The sequence below is a fragment of the Nelumbo nucifera genome, chromosome 5 (assembly GCF_055504915.1).
Source record: "Nelumbo nucifera cultivar China Antique chromosome 5, China Antique-T2T, whole genome shotgun sequence".
NCBI classification, from domain to species: domain Eukaryota; kingdom Viridiplantae; phylum Streptophyta; class Magnoliopsida; order Proteales; family Nelumbonaceae; genus Nelumbo; species Nelumbo nucifera.
In genome coordinates, this window is record NC_142653.1 from 7,522,594 (window position 1) to 7,550,468 (window position 27,875).

General features: G+C 37.0%; 1 protein-coding gene and 1 pseudogene across 7 annotated transcripts in view; both read left to right on the forward strand.

Annotated features, from left to right (window-relative positions):
- The first annotated feature begins 9,914 nt into the window (after positions 1 to 9,914).
- LOC104608187 (putative F-box protein At4g22030) lies at positions 9,915 to 11,371 on the forward strand (annotated as a pseudogene). The gene is made up of 3 exons (XR_016076624.1): positions 9,915 to 10,073; positions 10,147 to 10,221; positions 10,309 to 11,371. The product of XR_016076624.1 is annotated as a putative F-box protein At4g22030 (transcript).
- A 1,648-nt stretch (positions 11,372 to 13,019) lies between these two features.
- Positions 13,020 to 27,875, forward strand: part of LOC104608162 (nucleic acid binding protein) — a 31,026-nt gene continuing 16,170 nt past the window's right edge. For 2 of the 6 annotated variants that reach the window (XR_737058.3, XM_088887819.1), the window contains exons 1-4: positions 13,022 to 13,309; positions 17,598 to 18,337; positions 21,521 to 23,328; positions 25,702 to 25,937. Coding sequence is in view for 5 of the 6 variants with exons in the window: in XM_088887819.1 (XP_088743945.1) it covers positions 13,069 to 13,309; positions 17,598 to 18,337; positions 21,521 to 23,328; positions 25,702 to 25,937 (3,025 nt within the window). In the remaining variant the exon portion in view is untranslated. Of the gene's footprint in view, positions 13,310 to 13,439; positions 13,614 to 17,597; positions 18,338 to 18,508; positions 18,590 to 21,520; positions 23,329 to 25,701; positions 25,938 to 27,875 lie in introns of those variants that run through there. The other 4 variants (XM_088887821.1, XM_088887820.1, XM_010274059.3 and 1 more) reach the window with 4 other exon arrangements.

Here is a 27,875-nt window from a genome sequence, read left to right on the forward strand (position 1 = left end):
TAGATTTTAAAAAAAACTCTAGAATTTTATGTAGAGCCTTTACTTAATCAATGTCAATTCTTTAGAAAATAATGCAGTCACCTGCAAATAAGAGGTGAGTTATTGGGATGCTTTCTTGAGCTAACTTGTCACCTTCTATTTGATTCGTGTCTACTGCTTGTTGTAAGAGTTGTGCAAGAACTTCCATGCCAATGATAAACAAGTAAGGAGATAATGAGTCTCCTTGTCCAAGGCCTCTCTATAGCCCGAAAGTGGATGGTTGTCCACCATGTGCACTTTATGGCTGGGGTGTGGAGTTATGATTGGTTCTATAGCCCGAAACAGAGCTATGGGCAAACCTATTCTTGCTAGAATGCTACTTTCATATCGTTACTCCTACTTTCTAATTACGATAGGGTGTTTGGTTTGCTACAAGTAATTATTTTATGGACCCAAGGGGCCTAGAGACAAAATCCTGCACAATGAGGTGGACAATACACATAGGCCCCATGTTAAACCCACACCTTATGCATACTAGGGGTGTCCACGGTTCGGTTAACTGAAATATGGCACTTTTTTGTAAATTAAACCGGTGGTACCGGTTTTTCCAATTCTCCAAAATGAAATCGAATCGGTACCACCGGTTAACCAGTCTGTCGGTTTCGGTTTTTTACTGGTTCAGTTCTTCGGTTTTTTATATTTATAATATTTATTATACAAATATATGTATAATGTTATATTATAAATAATATATTATAAATATTTGAAAAATATATAATATATAATATATTTATAAATAGATCATTATAAATATAATATAACCATATATTTATATATATAATGAATATATAATACATAGAAAATATGTGACATATATTAAAATAAATATAAAATATATATACCGGTCGGTTCGGTTAACCATCAGCTTTTTTGTAGGTTAATTGAAAACTGAACTGGTCATTCGGTTTTTCAAAAATCCCGAACCAATCGATTCGGTTAACCGCATTTTGCAATTCAATTTTCTCAGTTCGGTTTTTCATGGACACCCCTAATGCATACAGAACACTTGGGTGTTCACTCGTAATAGGTTGTTTCCTAATCCGTTGTGTATTATTTTGTCTATAACTAATCCAAGCACCATTACAAAAGTAAAAAATGAAACTTGTTTTTCCATCTATACAAATATTTTGATAAGTAGACTTAAATAAATTAGGTTGTAAAGGCGTATTATAGCCAATGACAAGTAATTTATGTATGCCATAAACCTATTTGTGAACCATATCCCACCTAAAAAATGTTAATATGACACCATTTATCTACAATGCAAATGTATGAAAATGCAAATTATGGTTTATTTGACCCCCACTTGGTCGAGGTGATTATTTTACTATCAATCAAGTTTGGGGGACTCAAGACTTTAGTGATCAGAGATGAGGTAGGGTTGGTATTTGTCCACCCTACCCAATTCAAAGTGTTTGTGTCTATGTATGTATGTATGTATGTATGTATGTATGTGTGTGTACACACGCGTTATGTAATATGAAAAAGGGAAAATTCTCAATTAAAACCCCAAACTTTGGGCCTAGTGCCACTTTGGGCCACAGTTGCATACACTTCGGTTAGGAAAACCAGAGCCACTATAGTTTGGGTAGCTCCCCCATAAGTTTTTTTTTTAACTGAATTTTGATAGAAGCAGCCAGGGTAACCCTTATTCTCAAGCCCAATAGGGATAGGGGACTCTACAAGAGCTGAGATATTGGTTGTAGGACAAGGAATTCAGATTCCTAATCAACTAGGAGTGGAGAACCTATTGATTGAAGGGGATTTTAAGGTGATTGTGGGCTGGTTGTCAAATCCGGATTCGGTTGTTTGGAGTTATAGGGATCTCATAAAAAAAGTTAAATGTTTAACAAGGCACATGACATGTAGATATCAGTGGATGGGTAGGGAGGCAAATGCTTTGGCTGATCATCTTGCTAAACATGGGACTACTAGGGACCATTTATTCTAGGCAGCACTATAATTTTTTTTTTAATCTTTTGTAACGGTTAGGGAAGGCTGCATCTCGTGCCTCTCCAAGGGATTCTTGTAAAATCTTATTCCTATTGTTTAATGAAATCATTTTCAATTATCAAAAAAAAACTTAAAAACGCGGTAATTTAGTACTTGAACTTTCAAAATGTGCCAATGCAATACCTGTTGTTAACTAGTTGTTAAGTGGCATTTGAAAAGACACGAAATTCTCTTCAAGTGTCATCTAATTTTCTTTATTAATCATCCAAACATTAACAAAAAATGAATAGTCCCAAATCATTTTCTCTTCTATTCAAGAAAGTCGGGGTCACGTCTCAGCAAGCATTTTGATGATCCCAACTTTCATGAATAAAAGAGGCAAGGATTTGGGACTGTTCATTTTTAGTCAATGTTTGGAAGATTGATAAAGAAAGATTATATGACACTTGAAGGACATTTGTGTCTTTTCAAATGCCACTTAACGGTTGGTTAAATGGCCGATTAATGGTAGGTACTAAATTGGCATGTTTTGGAAGTTCGGGTACTTAATTGTTGCGTTTTAAAGTTCGGGGGACCAAAGTCACACTAGACCCTAAGTACAAGGTACCAATCGGGAATTTCCCCTAATATGTATTATAGTAGGTAGGTTCTCAAAATAATGTTTGCAAGTAGGAATGATAGTAATAATGTATCAAAAAAATTATATAAATATGTATTTTTTTATTTGTTGTTTTTTATTTATTTTTTATTATTAATTGGATGCAAATTGAAAAATCCATATTTGATTACATAAACACCTCATCCAAATATGTGATAATTGGATCGAGTTGTGAAATTTCAAGTGTCATTGACAGACCTATTTGCTTGACTAGATTTTTTTTTTTTACAATGTTTTATCTTATTGGTGTATATTTTTTTATTTGTCAAAGAAATATAAGATGAGGTGAAAAAAAGTAGTAGTTCAATTTACACTTTAAACCTCATAATTGAATAGAGACTAGATTCAAAAAATGAGTATTTTAGTCGATAGAAAGTTCTACATTATTATTCATATTTTTAATAGCAGTGTAAATATATAATTATAGATGCTTTCAATTTTTTTATTTTTTTTTGTATTTATGTGTGTAAAAATAATTATGATATGTCATAGTTACTTTTTGTTTAATATGATAATTATATAATATTATACATGTGCCTAAATGTTTTTTTTTCAAAATTTATGTATTTTTTTCATTTTTGTATTTGATATTTTATTAATTTTTAGTATTTAATTATGACATTAATTGTTAACACATTTGACCCAAAAGTATAACTTTTTGTCTTTGCTAAATAGTAAAATAATTTCATTTTTGGTCAGCTCTAAATTATGTATTTTATTTTCATTGTCAATAAAAATAATTATTGTTGATTACACTTATTTTTTAATTTGATTAACAAAATAAACATGTCTATTTTTTCTATTTTTTTATAATCTTCTATATTTATTTATATTTTAAAATTTTATTACCCAATTATGACTTCATAAGTTTTTCAATTTGATTTGGATGGTTGAATTGCTTAGCCACCACTTAGATAAGTAGTGGTTTTATTTTTGAGTCAATTTTAAAATATATGGATTTATATTGTTAAAAATATTGACATAAATCTGATTAATAGCATTTATTAGTGAAAAATAACTTATACATGAGATTTGATAAGATAAAATGAGAGTTAATACTTAAGTATAAGACTTAATGAAAGGGGATTTAATGAGGTGGTAAGTAATAATTGAAGTTACATTTTCAACCCTTACAATCAGAGATGGACTAAATAAACATTTTAGTAGCCATTAAACATTGCATTAAAGTTATAATAAAATGACTTTTATTCTAAAAAATATAGGGTAATTTTAGTCCTAAAAAAATTCACTCTGCATCCACATATTATGTAATACTAGTAAGTGTGCATGTGTTTTGCATGTGACAATCCTAGGCAATAATAATGATAGCAAAATGTACCCAAATTTTTCTATAAATGTTATGTTTTTTTATATATATTTTTATATTTTATCATCCAACTTGGCTAAATTCTTCTTTTTGTAATATTTTATCTTTTTTTTATTTATTTATCAAAAAAGTGTAAGATATAAATAAAAGGAATTGAATGAGGTGAAAAATAGTAGTTTAATTTACAATTTAAACATCACAAATTAATAGAGACTAAATTAAAAAAATGAGTATTTTAGTCGAAAGAAAGTCCCACAATCTTATTCATATTTTTAATAGTGTAAATATAGAACTATAGATGTGTTTATTTTTTTTTTATAATTTATTTTGTATTTCTATGTGTGATATATCACACTTACTTTTTGTTTAATATGATGAATATATGGTATCATACATGTGCTTGATTTTTTGTAAGTTTTATGTATTTTTTATTTTATTTATGACATTAAAGGTTAACACAATAATTGCATTTTTGGTCAGTTCTAAATTATGTATTTCATTTTCATTATCAATAAAAATAATTCTTGTTTATTACACTTTTTTTTTTAATTTGATTAATAAAAATATTATAAATGTGTTTAATTTTTTATATTTTTTAAAATTTTCTATTACTTCAAAGTTATATCAAATTGATTTAGATGATTGAATTGCTTAGCCACCACTTGGATAAATAATGGTTTTATTTTCGAGTTAGTTTTAAAATATATGGGTTAATATTGTTAATAATATTGACATGGATCTAATTAGTAGCATTTATTAGTGAAAAATAACTTAAATATATGATTTAATAAGAGAAAATGAGAGTTAATACCTTAAGTATAAGACCTAATGAGAAGGGATTAAATGTGGTGGAAAGTAATAATTGAAGTTACATTTTCAACCCTTACAATTGCAGGTGAACTAAATGCACAAATAATGGCATTTTAGTAGCCATTAAATCTGACATAAAAACTATAATAAAATGACCTATGTGTCATTTTTTAAACAAAGAAAAAAAGGGTATTTTTAGTCCAAAAAACTTTCACTCTAATCTACACTTTTATATATAGTATATATGAAATTTAATATAGTATACATGTAGTTTTTGAAAAAAAAAAAAGTATGCAAGTAGGAAAGACCAAGGTAGAATAGGGCAAATTCAGACATCCTTGTTCAGCATGGGGATGGGGTTGGGGTTGGGGTTGGGATTTCTAGCCCCCGTTGCCATTCATTTTATTATTCCGGTTTTTATTTATTTTTTGTATGTTGATGATGAATGAATTGTTTCTCTTACTGTGGAGAGTAGATCCCAACTCCAATGGAAGGGGCCTACGTTGTGCTTTGAATCATTTATGTGTACTTTTAATTTTCAGAAAAAAAATAGAAAAGAACAAACATGAATTACTAATGTAAGAATCTAGCTTTGCTCCTTACAGAGCATCACACCAACCTCAAAGCGCTTTCAATCGTGCATTGAGATCACATACTTGATTTTGTCATTCATAGGAAGACGTTCCTAATGTTGAGTTATTGTGTATTGTGAAGTTGGTGTAAGGCTAACTTAATGATGAGCAAAACCGATGTCCTAATATAACTAATTATGCGTGAACAATACAAGGATAATGGATATTCAACACGACAACAAGGAACTAAGCACAACATTAATTTGGACATTAAGATTGATTGAACAAGAAATGGTTGCAAGTTATATGATTGAATCGAATGAAGCATGGCAATTTGCATGATTTAATAAATAACAAGGTATACCTACTGAATTTATGTTAAGTACTTGATTTTTAGCAACAAAGGATTTTTTTCTCTCTCTCTAATTGCTAAACTAATATATACTATTGCATAAATGAGTTTGAATCTTGTCCCAACAATCGTCCTAGTAGAACAAAATTACACCACTTGTCATTTAACATAAGCAACAACCACAAACACCAACACGTGAAACTTTTGGAACAAAGAACTAATGATTTTTACCAACATTCTCACCATTGACGTAACTCTTAATTTGGGATGAGTATAGATGCAAACTTTCATCTTCGTAAGCAAGATCCTACAGTCATCAATAATCAACTTCAATCTCCACAGGGGCTCCAAACACTTGTTGAGACAATTGATGACAAGTTTTGAGTTGCTTTCAATTGTAGTGTGCATGTGAACTTGTACGTTATATGTAATAAGGTTTGCAAATACAATATGCAATGTTTTGCACTCTACCCATTTGTATTTGTACTCCTTCGGAAATGAGCTTCACACACACTCTCTCTCATTTTTTCCCTTCGTTCTTGTCATGATCCTCTTGTTTTCAACAAAACCTTTAAAAAATGAGAGGAAATATAGAGTTCACATTTTTTCCTATAGTGCAAGGCTAAAATCGAGAATCAAGGCCTTTAATGCATTAGATTGGCTCCACCAAAACATCATTAATTTTCATCTAATTCAAGGTGGGACCATAATAAAACATCAAAGGTATTGATTCCGTTATTTAAGCGTAGAGCTACGACAATGTCATAGCAAATATGGTTTGAGGAAAATAGATGAAATAACTAAGTTTTGTATCAATCTAAGGTGAGTGATAGATAGCCAGACCTAGAAATAAGTAGTTCACCACTAAATGTATTTTTTATTAGTTTTCAATTTATGCTTTCAATATTGGAATTATTCATAGAGTTTTTTTATTAAACAAGTGTTCTTTGGCCTTTTCTAATACAGTTTGTAATGAAAAGCGTTATTATATGTGAAGATAATTATTATTTTTTGATAGGTAAAAATCACTAGGGGTTTGAGTTGTGAAACAAAACAATGCTACTAACTATGCTTCTTATCCTTGTTAACCACTTATATCTCACAATATCTCATGTAGGTGTGGGTAGAATATCGGATTAATTGAATTTGATAGCTACTTCAATGGTGGTGGGATCCATCTTTTTTGCTCCACACCGGCCACAAAAGGTATATGTTTCAATGGAGTGGGTAGAATATCAAGTAGCTATAGACCTCATTTGTGTTGGGAGAAGGGGGGGGGGGGGGGGGAGTAAATTGATAGGCCCCATGGAAAAGAAATAAAGCCTTCCCAAATGACTCATTTACTTGGGTAGGTAATATCCTCATTAGATTTGGGTAAATCAATTATTCATCAATGTGGAAAATTGCTAATATGTGATGAGACAATATTATCCCTTAAATAAAATAACTATTTTGGATAAAACTGTCATAGTATAACTTTATATGGGAAATAAAAGAACACTAGTAATTACAATTATCTGGGTAAATGTTTATTAGGAAACACTTACTCAAATAAATGCATTTACCCAAATAAATGATTTAATGAGATGCAAACGAGGCCTAAATAGCATGTAGGTATGTGGAACATAATCATGGTCGCTATTGAATGGTTAAGTATACATAATGGTGCAAACAGTAGATCTTGAGTGTACATTACATTACACATGTCCCAATAACCATCAGATCATTATTCTATTGGAATAATGGGTTAGAGACTACTCTTGATGATTGATTGATAATTGTTTTAATAAACAAAGATCAGATATCTTGTAAGCAAAATTTTTTTGTATATATGTCATCCAACAACACATTGAAAAGATATTTGATGCATGTATATTAGATTCCTAAAGATATGTTTCTGATATGCAGTTGGATGGATATCCGTACTTGTTAGAGGGGCGTGGATTCCCACCCCATAAAACTCTACACACACCTATAACAATGTATGGGTTGATGCCGGTTCTTCCGGAGTGGGTGTAGAGTTTTTTATGGGACTACGGGAGGAATCCCACATGCTTGTGGAGAATCGGATTTGGTCCCGTGTTCACGCTATTCGCACGGTTCCTTTCGGCCTTGCATCGAGAATATCTAGTTATGAAAAAAGAGAATATAAGTACGGAAATATTCTCAATGCAAGGCTATAAAAGGTTGTGCAATAGGTGTAAGCACTGCCTTGTGAGCACCATAGATGATTTTGCTTGTAGAGTATGCAGTTTAGTCATTCAGGGGCGAAGCTACGATTTTATGTTAGGGGGTCAAATACTAGATTAGGGGGGCCAAAAGTTAATAAAACAAGGGTGAAGGGTTAAAGTATAAATTTAATAGGGATTGTGGGGATTTTCAAACCCCGCCCCTGTAGTCATCATTGTGTTTTACTTGCAATGCAAGTTGCAAGAGCGCTCATTCCGTCGCCATTTCTGCTCAACTTCATGTTAGCACTTACAATCAAAACTCTGCGCACAAAGCATTCCGTTGTGAGTTTACATTGGTGCTTCACAGAGCACCCCACAACACATCCCAACTGTGTATTGGGAACATCTCTCAATGCTTGTGGGGTGCCTTCGAATTCCCTTGGGAGACGTTCGTCACACTTTCACTTCCCAACATTGCAGCCTTAAAGTTTATGGGAATATGTTTCCGTTTTGAGTCTGGATCTCCTACCCACAAGAACTCTGCTTACATCTACCCATATAACATCAGTGTTTTCGAAATCGTCATTGACCCGGATGGTCGGACTGTTCAGCCCGGGAACTGTCCAGGCAATCGGTTTCTTTTTTGCATAAACCCGAAATCTGGTAAAAAACCGTTGAAAAAAGTCAACAAAACATTGACTCGGGCGGTTGAACCATCGACTCGTTCAACGGTTTTTTACCATTTTTTTTTATTTTTTAATTATTTTTTAAAATTTTCTGTCATAACGAACCATCTGTTCGAACTGGACAGTCAGACCGTTGACCCAAAAACCGGTGATCAAAACGGTTCCGTTTCCGATTTGTTTTTTAAAACATTGTATAACATTACAACCACACATGGAGAACATCTCATCCTCTTACATAATATTATGCATGGGAGATGTTCCCAATGAGTTCAGATCTCTTGCCCACACAAACTCTGCCCACGTCTACCTACATATCATCGCAACCACATATGGAGAACATCTCATCCTCTTACATAATATTATGCGGGGGGAGATATTCCCAATTCACGGGGGGTAGTGTATTGTGGGTAGACATGGGCACGTACATTCTAAATTCATGGAGGTAGTGTGTTATGGCTTATGGGTAGATGTGGGCAGAGATCTAGAATCGTTTTTACTTTTTAGGGTCTCCCGCCGCCTAATGATTTTGGACGAGAACTCTACCCACAACACACTACCCCCGTCAATTAGGAACATCTCCCTTGCATAATACCATGTAGGAGGATGAGATATTCTCCATGTGTGGTTGCAATGTTATGTGGGTAGGCATGGGCAGAATTCTCGTGGATAGGAGATCCGGAGTCGCCTAACACAAGTTCAAATCTGCGCCCCACCCGCTCTTGCCCCACAAATGCCCCACACACTTGTAGTGCGCCATCTGTCCCTTCACATTAGACCTGTTCATGGGCCGGGTCGGGCCGGGCTTTTACTCTTTATTAACAGAAAAATGTTAGGCCCGAGCCCGAGCCCAGCCCGACCAATGGGCCTACAACTTGGGCCCGAGCCCGGCCCAACCAACGGGCCTACAACTTGGGCCCGAGCCCGGCCCTGATGAAAAGCCCAAAGCCCGAGCCCGAGCCCGAAGCCCGACCTAATAAAAGAAATTCGAATTTTTCCCTATTCAAATGAACATGATCTATTTTAATTCAGATGTTTTTTCCCCTATTTAATGAACAATGGGCCTACAAGTGAATCAACAACATTTTTAAATCAAAAAATTTATTCAAATGGACATCACATAGGGTTTTTACTTGGGTTTAACTATAGGTCGGGCCGGGTCGGGCTCGGGCCGGGCTATTTTGGCAAAGCCCAAGCCCGGCTCAAATTTTATGCGGGTTGGGCTTTTTGGCCCGAGGTTAAGCCCGCGGGCCAAAAAGCCTGTTCAAGCCCGTCTGGGGGCCGGGCCAGGCCGGCCCGTCGGGCCACCCGGCCCATGAACAGGTCTACTTCACACGCTGTTCGCTTGTCCCCCAAAACTCCCAAAACATATTGTTTGAAATCTCAAAACTCTATTCCCACTTCCTCTCGAGTTTGTGCAGCTGGTCCCCGGACCCTTCGTTCTTCTCCCATCACCCGAGTTCTCTTCTCCTTCTCTGGCACCGGCGATCTACAACGACAACCGGCGGGTACTCTCCAGCTCAACTTTTTCACACATTTCTTATTTTTTCTTTCTTTTTTGTTGATATTTTGGTTTTTCAGAAATCAGAGAAATCGGCGGTAACAGTGCTTTGTCCTCCGGATCAGGCAATCTACAACGACAACCGGCGATCATGTGTAGGTACTCTTCAGCTCTCATATTTGAACTTTTTTCACACATTTCTTATTTTCTCTTTTTTTTTTTATGATGTTTTGGTTTTTCAGAAATCAGAGAAACCGGCGGCAACTTGCAGCAACATGTGGAGGAGTGGAGCACCACTTGTTGCGCTCAAGCTCTCATCCACTCTTTTGTATTCGGCAGCCACTGGGATGCTGCTGGTGATTAACAAGATCCAGCCATCTCAACTAGCCGAGGAACAACGTAACGTTGCTAGGCTGTTCAAGCAGCTTAATGGGCAGATCCGAACAACCCTAGCCCTTGGCAATCCTACTGCTATGGATGTCAAGGATGCCATGGAGAAGGTATTGGCGCTTGACAAGGCCTACCCCCTTCCCCTGATTGGAACAATGCTCGACAAGTTCCCTGCAGCTGTAGAGCATGCTGTGTGGTGGCCGCAACAGCAGAAACGCTGCAGTCATCGGAGAGCCGAGAAGAACGGCTGGAGTGGGAAGCTGGAAGAGGAAATGAAGCAGATTGTAGAGCTGCTCAAGATGAAAGATATCCAAGAGTATGTGAGGTTGAGCAAATTAGCTTTGAAAGTTAGCAAGATCTTAGCAATTACTGGTCCTTTACTCACTGGCTTGGCTGCCGTTGGGTCTGCTTTGGTGGGAATGGGATCGCCGTTGCATGGATCTTGGGCTGTGTTTTTGGGTGTGGTTGCTGGAGTTATGGCAAGCGTGGTGAATACCTTGGAGCATGGTGGGCAAGTAGGAATGGTGTTTGAGATGTATCGGAGCTCTGCTGGCTTCTTTAAACTCATGGAAGAGTACATAAAGTCCACTCTCAAGGGAAAGCGGGGAGAAGAGAGAATGGAGAGTTATTTGAAATGAAGGTGGCTTTACAACTTGGTATGAGCATTTCAGAGCTTAGAGATCTCGCTGCGTCGTCGGCATCTTCATCAAGAGAGTTTGCAAGCAAGCTCTTCTGATTTTTTTCACTGGATCGATTTTGATACCTACGTACGTGGCTACACAAAGCTTCCTCTGGTGTTTTAATCCTCAATTTTGTATAGAACACCGCCTACCAAAAATAAATAAATAGGCCTTCTCATCGTGACTATTGTATATTTCCATAAAAATTCGATCGTACGTCTTTCTTCTTTCTCAACCTAGGTTCATCTATTTCGACAACTAACAGGTGGATAAAACCATGAATCGTGGTCTTCCATGTCTTGTATGCACTGTTGCCGCCGGTTTCTCTGATTTCTGAAAAATCAAAACATAGAAATAAAATAATATCAATAAAGGGCAAAAACATTATTTATCTTCTTCTTCTTGCCATTTGTTCATCAGAGCTGCCGCCCGCCATCACCGTCCGCCGTCGCCTCCGCCAACCTCCGCCTCCGCCTCCGGCAACGTTGTCGGAGGCAGTGGCGGCACTGGTGGTTATTCCTCTGCTCGCCGCTGACGCCACCTTTGTCTCCACCCATCTCTGGCAACGTTGCCGGAGGCAGAGGCAAAGGTCGCGGCGTTGGACAGAGAAACCACCAGCGCTGCCGCCGCCACCTTTGCCTCCGGCCACCTCCGACAACGTTGCCGGAGGCGGAGGTGGGTGGTGGCGAGCAGCGGCTCTGCTGAACAAATGGCAAGAATAAGAAGTGTTTTTGCCCCTATATTATTTTTAATAAGTTAACCTATTTTTTAAAATTTTTAAATATATAATATTAAACGTTGCCCTTATATGCTAGAAACCCCAAAAAAAAAGAAAAATAAATAAAAAATGTGTGAAAAAAGTTCAAATATGAGAGCTGGAGAGTGCCTCCGGATGATTACCGGTTGTCGTTGTAGATCGTCGGATCCAGAGGACAAAGCATTGTTGCTGTCGGTTTCTCTGATTTCTGAAAAACCAAAATATCATAAAAAAAAAAGAAAAAAATAAGAAATGTGTGGAAAAGTTGAGCTCGAGTGACCCGTTAGCCCTGCACGCGGGACAAGCAAACACTGTATGAAGTGACAGATGGCGCACTACGGGCGTGTGGGGTGCCCCACATCTGCGCACAAAGCATTCCACCGTGAGTTTACATTGGTGCCTCGTAGAGCGCCCCACAACACATCCCAACCGTGTATTAGGAACATTTCCCAACGCTTGTGGGGTGCCTTCGAATTCTCTTAGGAGATGTTTGTCACGTTTTCACTTCCCAACGTTGCGGCCTTAAAGTTTATGGGAAGATGTTCCCGTTTTGAATTTGGATCTCCTGTTCACAAGAACTCTGCTCACATCTACCCATATAACATTGCAACCACACATGGAGAACATCTCATCCTCTTACATAATATTATGCATCGGAGATGTTCCCAAACATCTCCTGCTCACACAAACTTTGCCCACATCTACCTACATATCATCACCACCACACATGGAAAACATCTCATCCTCTTACATAGTATCGTGCAGGGAGAGATATTCTCAATGTACAGGGATAGTGTTTTGTGGGTAGACATGGGCAGAATTCTTATAGGCACGTAATCCATAATGGCTCTAAATTCATGAAGGTAGTGTGTTATGGCCTATGAGTAGATGTGGGCAGAGTTCTTGTGGGTAGGGATCCAGAGTCATTTTTACTTTTTAGGGTCTCCTGTCGCCTAATGACTCTGCCCACGTCTACCCACAACACATGAGATATGTGGCTGCGATGTTATGTGGGTAAGCGTGGACATAGTTCTCGTAGGTAGGAGATCCGGAGTCGCCTAACACGGACTACATTCCCATGTGAGGGTAAGTTCGTAATTTTATGACCGATCGGGATCTTTGATTTCATCCAAAGCGCGCACAGCGTGTGAGCGACTTCACGAGCTCACGTCGCGATGGCTTCCACCGAGCAACCCCTGAAGAAGCGAAAGCTATACGAACCCGCCTCTGAACCTCAGCAAGTCTTCGCCTCCCCTCCATCCCATGAAGAAATCATGAGAAAGCGAAGAAACAGAGAAGAAATTAGAAACGTCTACGACTGCTACCGGAGAATTAGGTTTTGTATCTCTCAGAAGGATGCTCATCTCATGCCCGACTTCGAACAGGCTTATCTCTCACTGATCACTGCTTCTAGAGGTTACTACAATTATCTTCCCCTTCTACATTTTCCATCATTTTTGATATATATATATATATTTATATATTTTCAGCGTAGCTTTTCTGAGTTTGATCTCCACGGGTAGTTAAAATATTGAATTCTTTCCAGATTATTCTCCATTCTGCTTCAAAATATATGAATGTAAAGCTTAAAATGTAAAGCATAACTGTAGCAGAAGAAAGAAGACTGTACTACGGCAGGAAACCATGCAAGAAGCAAAACGCAGAGTAGAAATAAATGTCAATAAAGCCTTTCCCTGCATGCAACTTGCTTTCTAAAGTTGTGCGTATAGATCCCTTTTACGTTTCTGGTTTGGCCTCTCTTTTATTCTAGCAAAATTCGCACTTCTAATTATAGTTGTGTCTGTAGGTTTCAGGGCTTTATGTTGCAAAAGTAGGTTTTTTCCTGGGCTATCTGGAACCTGATCAATCCAACTTGTATTGGGCTAAGTTTCTATAGTTTAGGTTGTAAAACTACAATTTATCTTAAATCAATTGCCGTGGTTTGTGGAACTCCCACCCAATCCAATTGTGACTCTTTTATTTGTTTTATGTTCATATTAAAAATGTGGAACAATAAAAACGAAGCAAGTGGTTGCCTAGTTAAAAGGTTTTTGAATTTGTCTCATTGACTGTTTTTTTTTTTTTTTTTTTAATTTTAAGATTAAAGGTTTAAATATGCATACATGCATATACATATGCATCCTGTGGTAACCAACTGAACTCAATGGAGCTTGACCCTATTTAAATCAAGATTGATGTTCAGCATCAACATCTTTAAGTCTTGGGGTTGGGGGTTTAGGGTAGGTTAAACCGTTAAAGTATCATCATTTTCAACATAGTTATACTTCGACATAAACCCCAATATCTTCTTACTTAGATCATCCAGGTGTCAACCTGAAAAGCTACCCGGATGGTGAATTTGATAGTTCAACTAGATGGTTTACCCAGTGAAATGAACCGGGAACCCTTTTAGCTGTTGGGTCACTGTTCGATTGGTTCAATTGTCATGGTCAACAATGGGTTCTTCTGATAGTTTGATGGGGGGTGTAAAGCAGCTACTGTTTAAAGTTGTAAGCCAAATGCATGAACCTTAATGTGAAAAATAAGAAAGAGGACTGTCTTTCAGCCATTATTTGTGGCTTAAATCAGGGTGCTGAAAAAATTTATCCATTTGGCCTGATTCTAGTGTTATTAGAAAGGCTATGGACATCCATTCTGGGTGTTAGGGTCTTCTAGTGAAGATTTTGTATAAGCCTCTACAGAGGCAATTTGTAATCACTATGTCACTAGGCAATTCATGATTTAGTAGAGAAATGCCCATCTCATTTTATGGCTTTGTATGACATATTGCATCCTGATTGATGTGAGATTTTTTTTTTTGATAAGTAATAAGAAGTATTTTATTAAAGATCAAATAAGACCTATCAAAGGATACAACATAAAAAGTCCAGAGAGGCATGAGTTGCAGCCTCAAAAACAAACCAAGATTACAGTTGAGCCCAAAATAAATGACCCCTATGCACCCCTTGCTTAGCTAGGTCTGCCAGCACATTAGTCGATCTCCTCTCCCACTGAACTCTCACTATTATGTTGGAAGTTAGCCATTTGGATCTTCTCATCACCCCCTAAAGGACCAAGCTATAGTCTCCAGCTCCTTCAGCCACTCAACTACAAGTTTAGAATCAGCTTCAATTAGCAAACTCCCAAAGTTCAGCTCTCTAGAAATCTGTGCTCCCTATAGGACTGCTTGAACCCCTGCACCAATAACATTCCCCATTCCAATTGGACCAGAAAATAGGCAACAATTTGATCCTCTGTTTTTCTAAAAACTCCTCTAGTATTAGAAGGCCCATGATTACCGAGGCTTTTGCCATCAAAGTTTAGCTCGATAAAGCCTTCTTTAGGGGGCTTCCAAGCTACTATAGGCTTGTCCTTAACCAAAGAAGATTTAGCAACCAATTGCTAGTTTCTCAAAGGTTGACAAAGGAGAATTGTGAGAAAAGATCCAAAGCTTTATGGTCAGGTAGATGATGGTTGGGACTCTAGAACTTTGGCAAGGTGTATTGAAGCTTCTCCTTGGAAATCTATCATGTAATTCTTCTTTCTTTTTTGCCGCACATCAGGTATGACCTCTGCTTTGGGAACTAGGTAAAATTTTGGGAGCACATTTGGGTGGGTGAGGTACCTTTGAAAGACCAATTTCCTTGTTTTCCCTTTCCCGGTATAAAGGCAAGGTTGTGTCTAGTTTTTTTGTTCCTTCTCAGTCTAACTTTGGATTTGATTGGAATGTGGGGTTTAGAAGAGGCTTAAGGGATGTAGAGGTTGAAAATATTATGAATCTGGTTTAGATCTTAAATGGGGTGGTGTTGGATCCCTTTGAGAGGGATAAGAGACTGTGGACCCTAACTCCCTCTGGGACCTTTTCTTGTGCTTCCTTCTTTAAGTCCCTCTTGCCTTCAACCAATAATTTTGCACAAAAATTTCCAGTAAAGGATATTTGGGGTGAGCCGATTCCTCCAAGGATTGGAGCCTTTTGTTGGGAAGCCTTCCTGGAAAGGTGTAATGGTGAAATCTCCTACCACCTGTTAATTTCTTGCCCCTTTTCTACTATTATTTGGGACTAGTTCATTTCCTTATTTTTGTTGCAGGTGGACCCCACCGCCAAATATTCAAAGCTTGTTTAGCTCTTTGTTCCTTCAATGGCCCAAGAAAGGGGAAGGATGATGTGGAGGTGTGTGCGGGATGCTATTTGTTGGACTCTATGGAAGGAAAGGAACGCCAGAACCTTTTATGAGAATGAAATAAGTAAAGAAACTCTTATTGAAGTAATAACAGTTAGGGTGGTGCATTGGCTAAAATCCTTGGACATGTTTGATGATATTTCTACGGATATGTTGCTGAATAGCTGGTAGGTGGTGGCTAATTTGGCTCTAGTTCTCTCTTTTGTTTGTCCTATGTGGTCACCACCAGGCTGTGGCTTTATAAAGTTAAATTTTGATGGTAGTAGTGAGGGCAATCCAGGTCCGTCAGGTGTAGGAGGCGTTTTTAGAGATGAGGATGGAAAGGTGCTTGCAATGCATTCAGGTCCCATTGGGGTTGGGGACTCTCTTAAAGCTGAGGTCTATGCTGTACTGGAGGGTATAAGGAAGACTAAGGAACTGAATTTACAAAAGTTAGTCGTTGAAGGGGACTCAAAGCTGGTGTTAAGCTGGTTACAAAAGGAAAGTGGCTGTAGAAATTTGCTAATGAGAGGAGGGAGACTAAATGGTTAACTAGGGGGCTGGAAATCCAGTTTCAGTGGGTTAAGAGAACAGCAAATGCATTTGCAGATGCTTTGGCAAAGCAGGGGGTGGGAAGGGAATCGGGGATCAAATGTTCTGGGCTGTTGTAAGTTTTTTCTTTGTTGTCCTCTCAGAGAGAGTTAAGCCTTTTTATCTCTCTATGAATTGCTGTAATTAAATTCATTATTAATATAATGGTTTCCTGTTATTGATAAAAAAAAGATCCAAAGCTTTAGCCCAATTGATGCGAGATATGTGGAAGATTTCTTCTTCTTCTTCTTCAGTACCAAGAGTTTGAAGGAATTAGCACCTTTAATGTGTTAGTATCACTCCAGCAGTTGTGGGAAAATATAATACTTTATTAATGTGAATCTGACCTACAAATATAAACCTGACTTGCTAACATAACTCCTAAACTAATTAGGAAAACAAACACCTAGTGTGATTGAGAAAACCGGCTTCTGATGCAACTAGGAGAACCAAATCCAAATGCAAAAAGAAAAATAACTGAAAAAATTATCAATAAAGCAGTGCACTAGTTTTTTCCCCAAAAGGCCCATCTTAGGAGGATGGGAGTATTAAATAAAGAGAAAAGCACAACAAATAAGAGAAAAAATGCCTTTTATTTTCATTTTTCTTAAGAGCAATAGTGAAGATATTAAAAAAGAGTGATAGTTTGGGTGTAGGCCATTTTTGATGGATAGGGGGCATCTCCAGGGAAAAGGCATAAAAGGTCTTATTGTCTTTTCAGAATAGTTATTTTTTAACTTTTAGTTAGAGGGTGTACCACATTTATCTGAATGGGGTGTTCCAAGACCTTAAGGGTGCCATTTACATGTACAACATTTGGGTGCTACCTTGAACAGGTGGACTATTGTCAGTGGCTATACTAGTTATTCTAAGATCATGTGCCTTACTCCAATGATATTCCACAAAGTTGCTTATTACGTAAAATTTTTCTATGTTACATGGTGAAAACACAGGTTGTACAAGTGCACAGCGTATTGTAGCTGAACTCATTCCTCGATATGCTTCATATTGCCCAACTGCTCTTGAAGCTGCTGCTAAGGTTGCAGTCAATATGTACAATTGGAGCCTAGCTGTGATAATCAGAGGGGATGACACTGATGGTGTTGCATTTCAGACAGCTAAAGCCTGTAGTTTTGGTTTAGTAGAAATCTGCTGTACTGCTGCATCAGAGGCACCGACATCATCTGTTATTCGAGGCATTTGCTCTGCAGTTTTTCTGAATGTCCTTACTTTCTTTGTATCCTCATTTGAGGGCAAGGATATATATCAGATTGGTGATAGGGAAATTGAAAAAATACAAGATTCCAAGGATTCTTTTTGTGAGATAAAGCAGAAAATTGCAGATGAAGATGAAACTGAAGTATCTAAATTATTCAAGTTCCGGGCCCTAAGTCTGCTCAGGATTTTCTTCCTTTGTCCCAAGAATTTACTTGCAGCTTGTTTTGAGCTCTTCATTTCTGGTGCAACGGATGGAGTTTGTAAAGGACATTACTTTCTAAGGCAGGTGACAAACCAGTTTGGTGTTGATGATGTAACTCGTCCTTCGGACCAGATCAATGATGATCAGCCATGTACTGTTTCTGTCCAGACAAATACTGAAGGTACCGCGGTTAGTAGCGAGGGGCTAAAATCAGATGACAACCACATGTTGGAGAATGCATCTATTGTTTCAAAAAACTGCTTGATGGGACTGGTAATACTAGATCATTTATTTAAATTCTTAGATGGATGGAAAGCCTTGATTTTGGGTGCTATCACACTGTTCTGTGTAAACAATAAATTTTATGGACAGAATTACAAACTCTTTAAGGCTACTATACATACATAAAATGTTTTTAATATTAAAATTTTTATTTTGTTACAGCCTTCACCTTGTAAAAATAATTTTGGCCCCATCAGATAGCCCTTAATGGATGAGGTGGCAATAAAAGAATTGTATTTTATGGTGAGTGATTAATAATAAATATTTTAAGTCCCTTACTTCTTCAGTCAAGATTGTCCATTCAATTGGAAAGCTTTTAACCAATAGACTAGTAAACAATTTTTTGTTTTTTTGGTTAGTAATAGACTAGTAAGTTATCAATTATATGTCATTGTCAAGGACTTGCAGTATTATATTCATTGGTTTAACTGTTTATTATAATTTTAAAAATTGCAAATTTTGTTAAACTTAGAATTCAGTTTTTTAATAGGATAACATAATAAAGATTATGGTTTTCTCCCTTTTTATTATCCTAGATTCCTGGGTTTTCTTACCAAAGCTTAAAATATCTCTGGCTCTCTGCTTATACTGACAGGAAAAGTATCTACTTTTTTTTTTATGCAAAATTCAAGTTAAAATTTCTACCATTTTTCTATGAAATTGAATTCATTTATTGGGATAAAGATAACAAAAATCATGCCAAAAGTTTAGGCTTGAAGATCATATTTCATGGTTTAAGATTCCGGTTTCTTTGTCTGTAATTGCACTTCTTTAAAATTTCAATTAATTTGGTTTAGTGGTTTATATATCTTTCTTCTGCAAGGGCTTCTAATTAATGGTTGATTCTAAGAAAAGTTGATGAAAAAAGAAGAGGTTGTGTTGTACAATGTTATTAAAAGGCAGCAAAAGATGTTGTAGTCATAGTCTCCACAAAGAACAAACCACAAGCAAACTGGAAACCCCCACTAGAAGGTATGGTAAAATTGAATTTTGACAGAAGCTGTCAAGGTAACTCAGGGCCATCGGGCATAGGAGGGATTCTGAGAGATAAAGACAACAACATCCTGTCTTTATTTTCAGGACCAGCGGGTGTTGGTGATTCCACAAGGGCTGAGATACTAGCAGTGGTACAAGGCATACAGATGGCCAATCAACTTGGAGTGGAAAACTTGATACTCCAAGGTAGTAGTGGGCTGGCTGACAAATCCAGAAACAGTTTGTTAGGGTTACAGGGATCTGTAAAAGAAAGCTAACTGGCTGACAAGAAATATGACAGTCAAGGTTCAGTGGGTTAGCAGATCGGCAAATGCAATGGCTGATTCTCTGGCTAAACAAGGGGTATCAAGGGGAGACCTGTTTTGGGCTACCTTGTAATTGTAATTCAGGTTTGTGTGTGTTTATTTGCATATGGTTCAGTCCTGGGGGGTCGGGGGGGGGGGGGAGGTAATACCTCGTACCTCCTCCTAGGCTGACTGTACACTCTTTCTTTGATTAATAAAATTACTCTCATTTATCAAAAAAAAAAAGACGTTGTAGTCATAGTGAGTGTGCAATTTAATTTTAAAAGCTTCCAACTTAGAATACGATTTAGTTTAAAAAACATAACCAACGGATGGTACAATATATGGCGGTAGAGCTTCTCCTAAATACGTTTATGGGAATGACCAGTGACAGGGTCCATTGTTCCCCCAGCCAGGAGGTGTCTACAGATGCAAGACAAATATGGATGCACATCTATGATACCTGGATACCTGTACAAGGGTGTCGTATCGTGTTGGGAGTTTACTTTTCTTCCTTCCAAAAAGGAGGTGGTGGATTTTTTTTAAGAAAAAAATATATATCCTAGGGTAGTTTCCTAGGTTCCATAACCATATTTCCTTAATAATTATCCACAATTTTCACAAGAGAAGCATAAACTTCATGTTAAAGTTGAGAAAAACAACATATTTGTGAGAAGATAAAGAAGAAAGAAAAGAAAATTCAAAAAGTATAGGGGCTGAACCCCTTTTTTGTTTTAGAAAAAGAAGAAAGAAAAGAAGATGTGTTGATTAGACAAAATTTTAAGTTCTTCCTTATTGGTTCAGGTTTTGAAGTCTTTGAGGGTTCAATACAGCATTTAGCAATGTCTGTGTTGATTAAACCCTAACAAATATGAAAATAATAAAAAGAAATTAGTATATAAACACACAAAATTAATATTTTAGTTTAATAATGTCTATTTTATAATTTATCAAAAATGTCTATTTTATAATTATAATCTCAAATAATTAAGAATATAAAAATATTTTATAACACAATGTACAAAACTGCTTGGCGATTAGGCAAGGTGAGCTTCCGTGGCGCCTTGTCACCTAGGTTCTGCCTTGACAACTGTCAATATCCTCCTTGGTAGTGGTCAATGTCTTTCTCGAAGAGCATGAAACTCACAAAGATCATAGTACAACTTTGATGTTGCATGTAGTGATGAATCCTGTTGTTCGTTCATTGTGTATGTTACATTTCTTCATTAGAGGCACATCATGTGCTAATGAAGAACTATTTTTAAGCATTTTATGAAATTCCACGCTTTGAATCATTTCACTTCTTTTGTTAAAAAAAATACATTCTCTAAATGTTTGGAACATAATTTCATTACTCTGTAGTTTGTACTATCCATATAGTTTTAAGCATTACAGCTTGTGATTTTATGATCTTTGCATATCTGCATGGCAATGCTTTCTCTATTTATTTCTATATTTGGTAATTAAGTAATATTTTTCTATTATGTATAAATCTATTCTCTACAAAAAGGATCAACACTCGTGCTGTCAAAATAAACCTTTCTGTTTTCTGCAACAAGTAGTGTGATACTATTTTTAACCTGTATTTTCAAATTTTATATTATCATTCTGTATTATTAGGTTAATTTGTCTTCAGTTACAATAAAATAATATGGTCAAGGTTTTGATAATAGATTTTTCCCCTTACATAAAAGCCATGAACACAAATAGCGCAATAGGATATGGTATAAATTCAACATATGTAAAACATGGGAGCAAATTCAAATTTCCTAGGATTTAGAAATACAGGTGCAAAAGGCCATAATATATGTATTTATATGTGCATATGTATTATGTATGACTTGTAGTCTTTAATATTTCCTGGTGAAAACTGTTTCTTGTCTATTTTATGCAGGTTATCAGAAAAGATCAACCTTTGAAAGCTTGGATATTCTCTAGGTATAAGAAGTTATGTAAATCGGTAGGTTCTGAGGCTGTATCAGAGATTTCATCAGCTCTAGGGAGAGTCTTTGAATCTTTCATAGAACTTGTGGAGAAAGCAGAAAGCCAGGAGGATAGTGATGAGGATAGTTCTGATCCATCAAAATACATCAGTCGACAGTATTTGATGCCTAGGATCACTAGTCAACACGATAACCCTGGTGAAATATCAAGGAAGGGCTCCAATTCTAGAATTTATGATTTATCTGTTGGTGATGCATTTTATGAGGACCGGGAATCAGCTGACAAAGTTTCAGGGCGATCTGGAAAACCCTGTGGCCCAGTAGTTCCACATGGGCCTGTGAGTGAGAGTTCAAATCATAAATGTGGAGAGCCAGGGTCTACAAAGGACTTGGAGACTGGAGAGCGTGGAGACTCGCACTATGATAGGACTTCCGTACGGAAGGACCTGGTGAAAAGCCAGTTGCTTTCACCTGCAACCAGAAAGCCATTGGAGTTCACAAAAGATGCATTTGAAGGTGGAGGCCATCTTGCTCATTTTGAGAAAAATCAAGTTTCAAACATGGACCTTGGCTTGTCTGCCATGAAATCCACGAGTGGAGTTGGCATTACTGTTTTGTCATCTTCCAAACAACAATTTCCCCTAAGATATCCTTCAACTGGTCAGACTGTTTGGTACTCTGATGGTGATCCTGCAGCCATGGACATATATTCGGCTTCTCAACATCTTTGGTTGGGTTGTCTTGGCCCTGAAGCATCAGAAACTCTAGTTAGGTTTCAGATTGAGAAATTTGGTCCTATAGAAAACTTTTTCTTTTTTCCTGCTAAAGGATTTGCTTTGGTTGAGTTCAGAAATATTATGGATGCTATAAAAGCTCATGAGCATATGCGAGGATCTTCCCCTTGGGGTGCCTGCCTTCGCATAAAGTTTCTAGATATTGGATTGGGAAGTAGAGGAGCTATTAGTGGTGTTGCAGTTGGTGCTAGTTGCCATGTTTATATTGGCAAGGTCTCAAGCCAATGGGCCAAAGATGAGATTCTTCATGAGTTAAGAAAAGTGGGTTTCAAGAGCCCTCGCATGGTCATTGATCTTTCTAGTGAAAGTGCCTTGCTGATGGAATTTGAGACTGCCGAAGAAGCTACAACCGTGATGGTACATCTTAGGCAACATCGCAAAGAAAATGAGTACAATCTACAGCTGACTAGAACCTTGACATTAAATGCAGGTTCAGATGATGTTGCAAGGTCTCATATGGAAGGTGCAAGATTTGGTCCGACCCCCATTCGTGCTGATTTTAGAAACACTAACCTTGGAAGCATGGCTGTTAGCATGAGTGGCTCACCTTGTGTTACATCTGTTCTTGATAGTCCTGTTGACAGTTGTAAGACAAGGATGTCTCAGTTATCTTCCTTGCTTTCGTCTTTATGTACAAAATACAATATTGGTCAGAGTTCAAGTTCTTTTGAGAGCCATACATTTAGGAATCATCACTCACTTAACATTAGGGATGAAGATAGAGTGCCAACAAACACTCTCTGGATTGGACAACCAGATACTGGCTCGTCATTTGTCACAGATGATGAACTAACGACTATTTGCAATCTTGCAGTTGGAAATGTCGGTTCTGTTGTCAGACTGACACAAGCAAATATGCAGATGGGTTCTTGTTTTTTAGTTGAATTCAGCAGTATAGATGCAGCTATTGCAGCTTTGAAAAATCTTAGGAATTGTCCTGGGATGTTTTTTCAGGCTCATTTCAGGTTGGCAATCACCATTCTGTTACTGACTCTTTCTCATTCTAATTGAATTGCAAGTTTCCTTTATGATCCTGCGATTGTTCTTGTTATTTTTCTTTTTGGAGTTTTGTCCTTTCAAAAGCCTGCCATTAACAAAAATCTCAAAGGGACTTGGGTAGTTCCATGTTAGAGTCCCCTCTTGAATGACTTAAATGGTCCTGCCACTAAATAATGTGTCTAGGTCCTCAAAATATGGAATTGATTATGACAATAGTCAGAGAATACGAGTTCAGATGGACTGCCAACAGAGCACGCCCCACAGCCCATCCCTTCCATGCATTGGGATCATCTCCCATTCTTGTAATGGGGAGATGCTCCCAATTCACAGAGGGGATGGGCTGTGGGGCGCATGTGGGGCATGCTCTGTGGGGAGCTCATCCTGTCTCAGAGTATACTATTTGCCATCATTATTGCTGCTGGAAAAAGAATTTTTTATTAAATCATCATCATCATCATCTAAGCCTTATTCTCAATTACATGGGTTGGCTACATGAATCCTGTTTCACCATTCTGTTCTGTTGAATGCCATACCCATTGTCAATTGTGAGTGCTTAAATCATTTCTTACTACTTTGACCCATGTACTTTTTGGTCTGCCCCTAGCCCTTTTAGCCCCTTAAACTTTTTTTTTTTGGTAAGCAACAGGGTGAATTTCATTAAATAAGAAAAGAAACCACACTGCTCAGAACCATAGCAGGTGGGCAAACTTACAACAGATCCTCAGCACAGGCCAAGGAAGGCTGGGCCTGGGTAACCCCAATCCAAACTGTCTTTTCCTACCCCCAATCTTGCCATGGAATCAGCTAACATATTTGCACTCCTGGGTATCCAGATGAATGAGATGTTCAAGCTGGTACCTAAGGAGTGAGCCAATCTCACCAACTGTCTAAAACTGCCAAGGCATTTGTTCCTGAGAATTCACCCACAAATGACTGTTTGACAGTCCCTCTTAACCACTATATTCAATAACCCTTGCGGGCCTATCAGTTTAAGGCCTTGAATTAAAGCCAACAGTTCTGTCCTTAGAGAGTTTCCAAACCCAGCTGGCCCTGAATAACTGAGAATTACATTGCCATCAGAATCCCTAACCACTCCTCCCACTCCAGAATTCCCAGGATTTCCGAAAGAGCACCCATTAAAGTTTGCAGCTTCCATCCCCGGGTGGAGTCCATTCCATCACCCTTCGAAGCATCTTGTTATTAAAACCTGCAATAACGTTCCACCCTCTTAGTAGGTCTCAGGCTTACCCCTTCAAATTTTAACAGATTGCTTCTTCCTATGGGTGTTGTAGGTGGTTTTCTATGTATGTGACTACCATCTTAGCCCACCTTCTCTCATTTTGTTACCTATTGGAGCTTCTCCTAGGTTCCTCCAAATGACTTCATTTTTGACCCTATCCTTTCTAGTTTTCCACTCATCCATCTCAGCATATGCATTTCTTCCACACATTTTTTTTGGTACATATTGTTTCTTGACTGCTCAAAACTTTGCTCCATATAGCAGAACTGGCCTTACAACTATTTTATAAAATTTCCTTTTAATCTAAGTTGTATTCGCTTATCAAATAAGACTCCAGATGTACCCTTCCTTTTTGCCCATCCTGCTCTAATTCTATGGGTGACATCCACCTCAATCTCTCCCTTGCTATGAATTATTGGACCAAGGTACTAGAAAAGGTCACATTATTTTTTAATCAAACTTGCAATATTCTGGTTTCGTCCTACCTATTTATGACATCTTGTTTCTAAGGTACTTGTCCATAGACAATTAAATTATCATTATCTTATTCATTAATAAAATAAGAATAAGACAGAGACAATCAAACTTCAGTTGCCTTTTTTTTTTGCTTTTCTTTTGATCTGTCCAAAGAAAAATATACTGTTTACATTTATTAGCCTTTGGACATGAGACACTAGAGATTGTTTTTAAAAGCTTGTCCACAGACATATACATTTACACAGAAGCATTTAGAGTGGGATTTCATAAATTTGGAGAGTTATGCAGTGACATTTTGGTAAATCCACCATATTCATACTGTAGCTGAGTCAGACACGTATTTGGAAAGTCAGACATGAATCATCTTGCAAGTCCCATCCAAAGGTGGGGTGTTCATACAAAACTAGCAGCAACTTTCTAATGTTAATGTCATTGATTATTTACTTCATTTTATTATCTGACAATTGGGTGTTAGAGGTTTCATTTTTAAATACCTGATTGTGTCTTTATTTCTTAGAAGCGTTGTATCCTGTTACAATCTCATGAATATCAGAGTTTTTGCCAGTAAAATGTTTTAGGATTTCATCTTATGAAGGCTTCTCTTTCCGCTTTGAATGAACAGCCAACCAGGGGAGCACCATAATACGCCCTTTACAGTTAAATCTGGTAACAAAACTCATGAACTTGTATCCCCAAGAATAAAACTAGAAAGCCGTGGAGCTTCTGTGCAAGGTGGGCATGCATTTCAGACAAACTGGACCATACCTGGCTGTGCAGAGATGCTAGAGGTTGGGGTGAGAAAAGTTGACAACCTAGATGGTTACGATAGTGGCATGACAGTGGATCATTCACAAGCAGGTAATATTTCAGTGGGAAACTGAAAAAGTCAATTCTTCACCATAAGCTTTGGACAAGTTGCCAAAATCTTACAATTCATGATCCAAATAATGAACCTCAAGGTTTTTGATTCAAGTCTTACATCGGAATCCTTTTCTTGAAAAAAAAAAAACTTAGAATTACTGTTTAAAAATCCTTACTAGCACAAGATTTTTTTAAGGTTATCAGGACTTCTTTAGAAATATTGGTTTTCAGTGTAGAAACATTTTATGTTGTTAATTGACTTTCAAGTCAAACTTGATTATATCATCTTATTTTTCTAGACAAGTGGTAAAGTCTGTTGTATTAAGCTTGTACATTGTATATGGATTAACAACAGGATTGAATTTGATTTCTATATAAATTTTAGTTTTTTATTATAATTTTAATTTTTTGACAAATTTCTAAAAGTAGAAATAATTTTACAATTTATGATACTATTCATGTTTTGATTGAATTCAACCTTCTCTGCGATTTATAATGACATTATGATTTTCAAAACATTATGGAAGCAACTGCCTATATATTGCCAACTATTGTTATAAAACCCATTTCAGAAAAGAGGGTTCAACAATTTGAATGTCAACTTTTTGAGAATCCAGTTTCATTAAACCTTGACCTTAATCAATAAATATTTTACCCTTACTCAAGAAAAACAAAAGGGGTTTAATTATTGACCAGTCAAAAAACTGTGAAACTGCAATATTAAACGTTGACCTGTTTGAACCATTCAATAGTTGAATGCTTTGTCCAGCGTGCAAAATTGTAAGTTCCTAGTTACTTTTAACTTTGATGATGTATTATAACTGTGACAATTCCATATAAGTCCTACACATTAAAATATTCATTACATCCACCCCACCAGGGCGGGGAGTGGGCATCTGAACTCCATGACAACCAGAACCTACCAATCCACAAGGAGGTGGTCACTTACAGAAGTCTGCTTGTTGTTGAGCCACTGTTACCTGACTATATTGCCAATACTCACCAACAGGATGGTTGTACCATCAATTGCTGGGAAACTATGGTACCTGGATATGTGTACAAGGATGCCATATCTTGTTCAGTTTTTAGTGTGGTCACTTACAGAAGTCTGCTTGTTGTTGAGCCACTGTTACCTGACTATATTGCCAATACTCTCCAACAGGATGGTTGTACCATCAATTGCTGGGAAACTATGGTACCTGGATATGTGTACAAGGATGCCATATCTTGTTCAGTTTTTAGTGTGAACTTTCGTATCTGATACTGTATCCAGTTGTATCCTTTCCATATCCAGGTAATGTGGCTAGTAAAAGCTCTTGGATGTACGTGAATATTTAGGATGCAATAACACTACAGGATAGCTCACAAATGCACATCAGTGCATCTTAACCATATCATTATGTGTCATATAATCATTAAAATCACTTAGATATTACTTAACATTCCAGAAACAGGAGGTCATTGACTCCTAAAAACTGAAGGGTAGAATATTATTCTCTCTTTTTGGTTATTGGATTATATGATAATAAATATGTACTTTTGTACCATAAAATAATGAAAACATAATAGGGATGTATACATACTATTTTTAGATGCATTGGTTTTCAATTTATTGATATTAAGGCATTCTGCATAATTGATGTGAGTGGAATGAAGAAAAAAATTCATGAAGCCAATCTCAAATAGTTAGGATTAGTGTTGTTGAGTTGAGCATTTATAAATTATGTTGTTTAATATAAATAAAAATTTCATCTTCACTTACTGTTTAGTGAATTCATGTTAATTCTTATAGCTAGCTAAAATAGATATATTTTCTGTTATTAAACCTCATAAGTAGTTATTTATGCTGATTTACATGATTTTCTTTAGTGTTTCTTTTTTTTTTTTGGTAATAGTTTAGTGTTTCCACGTGTACCTTTATTTCCTTTAGTTGTG